Source organism: Hydra viridissima, unplaced genomic scaffold (assembly GCF_058129835.1).
Source record: "Hydra viridissima isolate aposymbiotic clone 2 unplaced genomic scaffold, HvirCarnegie_v1 scaffold_1, whole genome shotgun sequence".
NCBI lineage: Eukaryota > Metazoa > Cnidaria > Hydrozoa > Anthoathecata > Hydridae > Hydra > Hydra viridissima.
In genome coordinates, this window is record NW_028324300.1 from 27474457 (window position 1) to 27483457 (window position 9001).

Below are 9001 nucleotides of genomic sequence, written 5' to 3' on the forward strand. Positions count from 1 at the left end.
TACCGACTTTACGAAAATAAAACGCCAACTGCAACGTCTATAGACGGGTTGCGTGATGACGCGTTTTGTTTTATTCCCCAGTCCCACGCGGTTTCGGCAGTATAGAAAATAAACATAAACAACCGCATAACAAGTTTTATTCTGCTAATATAAAATTTAAATTTAGTATATTTTATATATTATTAAGTATAATAATTTATAATACTATATTAAATTTTATATATATTATTTAAATAGCTTCAAAAAAATTTATTATGTGGAGTAAATCAAAATATTTTCAAACTCTTAACAATGAAAAGCAAGTAAAATACAAAGAAAAATTAACTCTTGGAAACGGATCGGTCTTGCCAGATCCATTATCAATTGATGACTGGCAAAACAATGTGACACTGCTCCCTAATATATCACTTGGTGATATACAACTCTACCTTATTGACACACCTAGTCGATTCACCAGAGAGAATATAAGAGCATATAAGTCTTTAGAAGCATACAACTTCTTTGTTTCTGGGCATGTTCATGATGTTTTTTATCATAAAATCAAAAACACTGACTACTGTTACTTGAAAACTAAGGTAATGTATTAAAGAAATTATTTAGTAACTATTTACATTTTTTTTTTTTAATTATGGTTGTTTATAGGTTCTGCCAAGTCAGCGGCAAGGACAAAGACACGAGGACTACAGCGTTTGGGTTGCACTGCATAAAAAGGGCTGGATTTTGACCGGTAATTGCTCCTGTATGGCCGGACTTGGATCAGCCTGTAGCCATCTTGCTGCTCTATTGTTCAAATTACAAGCTTGTGTTCAACTGGAACTAAATGAGGAAACAGCATGCACAAGTAAACTGTGCAATTGGAACAAATCAAGAACTAAGGCTGAACCAGTCCCATTGAAGTATATGAACCTCAAGCGGCCAAAACATAATGCAAAAGTGCCATGTATAGAGCCACCTGCTAATTACATGCTTAAAGGATTCACAACACACCACGGTGCCCCGATTTCACAAGAAGATAAAAAAGATTTAGAATCTCTTTTTAAGATTTCACCAAAAGCAGCAGTGTTTACATGTATAGGCTGGTTATCAAGCACTAGTTATAATAGTGAAACAGATTCAGCTGATGAAGATGATCGCACAAATTTGCCAGAGCCCTTAACCTATTTATACGATCCATCAATTGTTAATAACTCTTTAGATGAAGTTAAAAATATTTCAAAACAGCGTTTTAGTGAGTATAAAAAATTTAGTTATCAAAAACAATTTGAACAACTTGCTATGGTTACTATGACACAAAGTAATAATAAAATTTGGCATTTACATAGAGCAGGTCGTATTACAGCTTCAATATCAAAACAAGCATTTTGCACTGATATTGAAAACCCATCCTTAAACTTTATTTATGAAATAATGCAGTATAAACAAATCCCAAACTTACCTGCTTTAAACTACGGTAAGAAAAACGAGGAACACGCCAGGAAGTGCTACAACACTTTATTAGCAGCAGAGCACAAAGATTTTCGCTTGACTGGTGCTGGATTGTACATTAATATTGAAAATCCATTTTTAGGAGCAAGTCCTGATGGCTTTGTTGAATGTAAATGTCATGGCGCTGGAGTTTTAGAAATTAAATGCCCATTTAAATTTAGGAATGGTCTTGATGGATGGAAAGAGGATAAAGGAAGTCCAATTGATATTTATGGCAACATATTAAAAGAACATAAATATTACTATCAAATGCAGCATCAGATGTATGTAACAGGTAGAACTTATTGTGACTTTTTTGTATGGAGTAATGGACTTAAAAAAGGAGATACATTTTTATTGAGAGTCGAAAGAGATGACAATTTTTGTAAAACATTACTGGAAAAATTGAATAGTGTTTTCATAGAAGTGATACTTCCAGAACTATTATGCAGAAAGAAAGACCCAAAAAATGAATTAGAAGAGAAAAAATACTGTCTTTGCCAGAAACCAAGTTTTTATCCAATGATTGAATGTGATAGTCCAAACTGCAAAATTGAATGGTACCACTACTCGTGTGTCAGTATAAAACATGCACCCAAAAAACCATGGCTTTGCCCAACTTGCAAGGATACAAAACAAGAATCAAAAATAAAAATAAAGTAAACTTTTTGCCAGTTTTTCAGTTAAACAACAACACTATTACTCATATTTACAAGTCCACAAATAGTAAAAACAATGTTATCTAATAAATCAACTTGACTTATAGGTAATTTAACATTCAAAATGTCAAATTTTTTCAAGCGTCCAATAACTCGCTCTACGTGAATTCTTACATTAGCAAGTTGCCTAGATTTATCTACTTCTTTAGCAGAGAGTTGACTTCTTCCTTTTGTGAAAGCTGGTACTTTTAATATTGCACCTTTTGTTGCGACTTCTTGTTCAATTCGGAAGCCTCGGTCTGCTAGAATAAGATCACCATTTTCAAGCATGTTGAGAAAACCTGACTGTATTGTAATCTGTTTATCTGAAACACGGCCACCCCAGCCTTCAGAACAGAAACTTACAGAACCTGTTGGGGTGATACTTATAAGATATTTAATTGTATTACTATTTTTATACGACGACCAAGACTGAGCCCTAGAGTTTAGTCCTAGGGATCTTTGTATAGATATTTCAAAGCAGTCAATAATTGAAATACAACTTCTGAAATTATAAAAACAACGAGGTAAAACTTTTCTCATTGCAATTCGGTCAGGCCAATTTATTAAAAATTTAAGTCTAGTTGCTATAACAACAATCCAACATCTAAATATTTTTGATGCCAAACCATAATTTAATGAAAACCTGAAAGCAAGATCTTTTATAAATAATCCTCTACGTAATCGCATTAAAACCAACAATAAATGGTCTTCTAAGGATATTTTTTTTGAAAAGCTTTTGACATGGTTTTTAATTCTTTCAAATAGCCAGATAAAGTTTTCTGCACTCATACCAGTGTAAAATCGAACCTTTGCATTGTTTTTTGAAATACTTTTGTATGAAAACTTGTGTGACTCCAATTTTGTAATTTTATCACGCAACTGATATAGCTCCAAATTTCTTTCCATAAGTTCTTTTTGTAGGCTTTCAAATTGATTACACTCAATCTGTGTACCTAAATATGAATGTTACTGTAGATAAAGTTACACAAAAAATAGCTTTGAAATCAGAGGAATATAAAAATGAAGTAAATAATAAGTTTATTGTTAAGAATATTGTTCTTATAATAGTTATTTTAATTTAATCGTAAACAGTAATCTTATTTATCTTATTCTTATTTATTTATATAATATTAGTAAATACTTCAATAAAGTTTAACAACTAGCTTATAAGCTACAAAAGCTACAAAAAGTAAATAATGGAGGTAATAAAATATTATTTAATTATATTTTATATGCTGCGTTATTTAGATTTGCGTTATTTACTTTTTGTTACATAGTATATAAAAGTATTTAAGTACGCATGCGTGTGCTCAGGGTAAATCCCTACTCGCGTTTTAAAGTTCTAGGCCGGACGTGAAAAATAAAGTTTTGGCGTTGTGTTGAAAACGAAAAGTAATCTTAAAAAACGTTAACATTTTTTCGCACAAAACTGTCACGAAGTTTGTGTTGTTTTTTTGTGGTTAGTTTTATCTCTTTATATCGGCTAACTGCTTTTGTTTATGTATATATATATATAAATATATATATACCCGGGAAATTTGGTCACGGCGGCCCACTTCATTATATGTTGCATATATTTGATATATATATATATATATATATATATATATATATATATATATATATATATATATATATATATATATATATATATATATATATATATATATATATATATATATATATAGGGGCGCCGAGAGCCTTCACGCCGCCCTTGGCAGCAACTATGATTAACGCCCTTAATTTTCTAAATTTACCTATATTAAATTAGTAAAGGACTTTTTATTTTTAGGCGCATTATTGTTTATTATTATTTAAAGTATTAAAAAAAAATTTAAACTTCCCAGCCTAAATATTGATAAAAAAAAAATATCTCTAAAACACTGCTGTAAGTTGGAGTCTAGAAATAGTAGACACAATCGCTATTCAATATTGACTAGTATAGCAACTTTTTCATTGTTTGACTTGTCGATGCCAAGACATCAATTACTGCATCGTTATTAATTCTCGAAAGAAGGTCTTTTTCACAAGACATCAGCATGAATGACTGTATACTTGACTGGCTCATCAAATTTCTTAATCTGTTCAAAATATACTTCAATTTCGAAAATGACCTTTCACAAGCAACTTGTGATGAGGATAATGTCAGCACAAATTTGTAAGCCAGAAACAAATTTGAATACACAAGACTATGTAAGTTAAACTTCTTGAGGACAAAGTAACAACAAACAATACATTTTTTGCAAGATTTGCATTTATTTCTGTGGCTGTCACTGTTTTCCACTTCTGGGATTCCGTGTCAAATATCAAATTATATTCATCTTCAAGAGATATTTTGAAACTTTCCCATTTCCTTGCAAAATCCGATAATTCCGTTTGAAGCTGATCTATTGTTACACTAGCATCAAACTTTCTGAGCAACCCACTTAGATGCTGCAATGCGCCACTAGCCATTTTTTCAAAATTTCTACAAAATTTCTTGGATCTAAACAAGATAAATCAGCATATAGACTACTATGCTCTGAGAATCTCTGTTTTAAACTACTGGTTACTTGATCATTACCATGTTGTGAACATTGATACGAAATTTATCTTTTGCACTTTCAAGTAGTTTATTTGCTCTAATTCTTTAAATTTAAAACTTAAATTTTTGTAATCATTTTTAGATCTATTAATATCGTATAATAAATCAAATTCTATGTCATCGATAATATTTCCATAGCACACTTGCTAACGCTTGTACTAACACCGCTTAAAGATAACGCGCGCATGCTTAAACTCACTATTAATATAATACTACTTTCGATCAGCTCAAGATGGCCGCCAAAATTTATATAATTAGCCGGCAGATGGCCTTTAATTAGATGTAATTAGAGGCCAAAAAAAAAGCTTATTATACTTTTAGTTAAATTTTAGTTTACATTTTATTTGGAAAATAATTTGTAGCCTAACTAAAAATATAATATAATTTTTTATGCCAACCGGCCCACCGGGAATCTCCCGGTATCCCGGCGGCCCAGTCCAAGCCTGTATATATATATATATATATATATATATATATATATATATATATATATATATATATATATATATATATATTCTAATATGATGCAGTTTATCTTTATTATGGAATGTGGAGCAATTACATCATCTTCACCATCAAGGTAATATTTTAAATATAACTATATTTCAATTGTGATTGTTATATATATATCTGTAATCTTTAGGGGTATCTAATAAATTTATTTCGTATACGTAATGCTTTTTAATCATTTGATTGGCATGTTTAATAAAATAATTATTTAACTATAAAAAAAATCTTTTGTATTCCAGTTCAATGCGATGGACTCAACTGCATGATTCGACATTATTAATGGAAGTTTTGACCTTCGAGCCATGGCAGTTTAAACGTGGTTCAAAAGAAAGAGGGGATTCATGGGAAAAAATAGCCAACTCTCTTAATGGACTACCTGAACCTTGCTTTAAAGTTACTGGTAGATCAACTCGTGATCATGTAAACCTTTTGATTGAAAAGTTTAAAAAAAAAGATAAAGAAGAAAAAAAAGCAAGTGGAATTACATGTGACTTGACAGACTATGATGTGGCTATTGCTGATGTTTATGAGAGATTTCAGCAATCTGAAAGTAGTTTTAAGGAGCTTTTAGTGCAAAATAATGCAAAAATTGATACAGATAATGTTCAAGCAATAGAAATGCGTAAACGGTCATTAGAGACATGTAGTGAAACTGAAAAGCGGAACAAAGGACAAAAACTTACAAAAACGTCAAAAAATAATGGCAACGAAACAATTGCTTATTTAAAAGAGAAGAGTAAAATTGAAGTAAATATTAGAAAAGAAGAACTTGAAATTAAAAGAAAAGAAGTGGAAGCACAAGCAAGTACAATGCAACAGATGATGCAGCAACAAAATAATATGATGCAGGCTATGATGCAACAGCAAGCATCTTTTTTAGAAATATTAAGCAAATTTTTACCTGAAAAGAAATAAAGCAATTTGCATACACTCTTTTGTATTTCATAAAAAAGCTATTTAAAATAGTCTGAAAGCGATGGTGGTTGGCAATCAAAATATGTTGTTGTTGTTGAACCATATAGGCAAACACGTGCATTGTGCATTAATGCACATACCAAATACATTTTAGAAACCAGACTAAGTCCCACTTTGAGATTCTTTTTAAAATCTAAAAATTTAAAATAGTTAACAATATCTCCAAATATCCACTCAACAGAAACTCGAACTTTACTCATATTTTTGTTCCAAATAAGCTGCTCAGGGGATATGTTAGCTCCTTTAAATCCACATTGTAAATGAACTCTATGGGGGTATGCAGGGTCTCCGTAAACACACAAAGGTTCTCTATTGCTATTAAAAGAATAAAGTGCTAAATTATTTAGTAAATTCGAATCGGCGAGCATACCACTATCATGTCTTTTCCCTTCCACAGGACCATATAGATTTGCAATTAAGCCATTGGGTGCAACTAGTGATTGGAACTTTATTCCATGACATCTTTTATGTCCATTATAAAGTATTCTTTGGTTCTCTCTAGGACGACTTATTGCTCTTAAAGTTCCATCTATAAACCCGCAGCAGTTCTTAAGAGGAGCTCCTTTTGCATGAATAGCAGCAGCATACATTTCTAGGTGCTGAGTATCTAACCACCCTTGATCTAAGTTGGTCAGTAAATGGCCCCATTGTATAAATAATATTTTCATGATATGATTTGAAGTCATACACAATTGCGGTACTGGTCTTCCAAATCGCGGTATCATATCTTGATACCTGCAGGGGTAAGCAAAACGTTTTTAAAAAATACAAAAAGCTTCGTCGGCTGAAATGGTGACGCCATTGTAACACGTTACTACTAGGATTAGCGGATTCTGGGACATTGATATATTTTTGTATGCATTGATATTTTTTTGTATGCAATATCGATTCTAGGACATTGATATATTTCCATACTTAAGGAATTCAAGATGGCGTCGTGTTTTAATTTTCTGCAATCATGAATTGTGCATTCTGTCACATTGTGATTTATAGAAATACCGCATCAGTATTTTTATAATATAGTGATTTGCTATAGTTAATGTTTTCAGGATGGCATTGTGTTCCGAGTTTATATTTAATCATCATGTCCGAAGAGTTGATCATAGTCCATAAATGTAAAGCACGGTTTTAGTTTGTAGTGTCCAAGGGCTAGCGTGTGAATTCCGTCTTGCAAGATGTGTCTTTTGTCATCGTTAGCGCTGAGTGCGACTTTGTTGATTTCTTCGGTGTATATGTCATGTTCATGTGATCGGATAACGTTCATGGTTGCATGCTTTTCTGTCTTATTCATTAAGCAGTCGTAATAATCTTGATGAGTGATGTGTTTATTAACTACGCGTTTTAGAATATTCTCCATGGTTTGTTATTTTTAAAAAACTTTATTCTTTAAAAATTTCACCACAAGGTATTGATAACTTCTTGAAAGTTCACCCCTTCTTGTAATTTTTTCAAGACGTAGAGACACAAGTGTCCACAATAAGAAGTATCACCAAATTGAACTCTCTCGCTGTTATAATAAACCGGACTTTTTAAATAATCAATGAGCTCTACAAGAGGAGGTTGAGCATAAGAGTCAAAACTGTATTTTTTGTCAGCGTCTTTATACCAACACACCCAATGAAATCCACCAGTGCTTGAATCTCCCGTATTCACGATTCCACATTCTTTTTTCATTAGCTTTTTTGGTAACTCATCCCTGACAAACACGCCTTGAAAGTTTTTTAATTTTAACTGTTTAGCAGCCTTTATCAATTGAAAGTTAGTTAAAGCTTCATTAGGTAAAACAATTCCTTCTACATCAATCCATTGAAAGTCGATCATTTTTTTTAATTTCTTAAAAAGTTTATCCGAATTTTTTAACAAGCGATTTTCATAGAATAGCACCTAAAAAGGGTATGCTTGAGAAGGGTGAGTTTGGACCGAGTAATAATCCAGCTCCAGCAGATTGATAGCCTTTTCCAGTTTTAATGAAGAGTCCATCACCGTAAACATTTTTAGTCCATGGGGTGATAAACAATACTTCTCCACCTAAAGTTTTTATCTTCATTCCTTTCCCATTTTTGCTCATGTAAAAAAGACCTCTTCCTGCAATTTTATCAACCATAGCAGAGCCAGCAGAAGAGCCTACACCTGCTAACAATCCGGTGGCGAGAGCAGGAACTACTCTTGTAGCAATAGTACTGCCTAACATACCTAGTAACGGTAGAAGAGCTCCGATGAATCCTCCTTCTATTTTCGAGTTGTATGCAATTTGTCTTTTGCTTAATTTGAGTGTAACACCTTTTCCAGCTTCATATGCTTTTCTAATTTTGTTTAATTGCGCATTAGTGATAGCGAGAACATGTTTACCGTTCAAGTCTTGATGAGAAAGCTTAATGCTAGTATCGGTTTTATCATGCATAGCTTTTTTAATTTTATCAGATTGACTCTGTGAGATGTTAATTTTGATGTTTTGATAATTACTCATTTTTTATGTATTAAAAATTATTTATTTCACTTCTCGAATATGATATCGTATTGCAATATCCTCTCCACGAAAATCAACCAAATCTCCATTCTGATCAATGATGCGAGTAACCATTGTTGAAATTTCAAACAGTTTAACAGGAAGATAAATCAAATGCATTGGTCTCTCAATGATTTTATAGCCAGGACTAACATTTGGATAAAAGGAGTAAATGCAATTGAGTTGGGTTCCATTAATATAGGATGATCCGATAACGTTGTTAACGATTCTGATGGTGCTAATGCTTGAAATTCTAACGAT

At 32.0% G+C, this 9001-nt stretch overlaps 4 protein-coding genes across 4 annotated transcripts; 2 read left to right on the top strand and 2 right to left on the bottom strand.

The window, feature by feature from the left end:
- Nucleotides 1-235: 235 nt before the first annotated feature.
- LOC149894250 (uncharacterized) lies at nucleotides 236-3138 on the bottom strand. Its single transcript, XM_090071497.1, has one exon. It carries the CDS (start codon nucleotides 3069-3071, stop codon nucleotides 2148-2150), a length of 924 nt encoding a protein of 307 aa, XP_089927623.1. The 5' UTR covers nucleotides 3072-3138; the 3' UTR covers nucleotides 236-2147.
- On the top strand, nucleotides 242-2685 carry LOC149894251 (uncharacterized). Its single transcript, XM_090071486.1, has 2 exons — nucleotides 242-575; nucleotides 643-2685. The coding sequence occupies exons 1-2, from the start codon at nucleotides 255-257 to the stop codon at nucleotides 2125-2127; spliced, it is 1806 nt and encodes a 601-aa protein (XP_089927612.1). The 5' UTR covers nucleotides 242-254; the 3' UTR covers nucleotides 2128-2685.
- Nucleotides 3139-5479: 2341 nt separating the features above from the next.
- Nucleotides 5480-6249, top strand: LOC149894252 (uncharacterized). The gene has a single exon (XM_090076737.1). It carries the CDS (start codon nucleotides 5503-5505, stop codon nucleotides 6172-6174), a length of 672 nt encoding a protein of 223 aa, XP_089932863.1. The 5' UTR covers nucleotides 5480-5502; the 3' UTR covers nucleotides 6175-6249.
- Nucleotides 6213-6994, bottom strand: LOC145185511 (uncharacterized). Its single transcript, XM_090076736.1, has one exon. It carries the CDS (start codon nucleotides 6957-6959, stop codon nucleotides 6213-6215), a length of 747 nt encoding a protein of 248 aa, XP_089932862.1. The 5' UTR covers nucleotides 6960-6994.
- Nucleotides 6995-9001: the final 2007 nt, after the last annotated feature.

Bases quoted from the DNA above. Each gene is read 5' to 3' on its own strand.
- LOC145185511 (XM_090076736.1), bottom strand. From the start codon at position 6,959: ATGATACCGCGATTTGGAAGACCAGTACCGCAATTGTGTATGACTTCA.
- LOC149894251 (XM_090071486.1), top strand. From the start codon at position 255: ATGTGGAGTAAATCAAAATATTTTCAAACTCTTAACAATGAAAAGCAA. The intron at 576-642 runs GTAATGTATTAA...GGTTGTTTATAG, and splicing joins ACTGTTACTTGAAAACTAAG to GTTCTGCCAAGTCAGCGGCA.
- LOC149894250 (XM_090071497.1), bottom strand. From the start codon at position 3,071: ATGGAAAGAAATTTGGAGCTATATCAGTTGCGTGATAAAATTACAAAA.
- LOC149894252 (XM_090076737.1), top strand. From the start codon at position 5,503: ATGCGATGGACTCAACTGCATGATTCGACATTATTAATGGAAGTTTTG.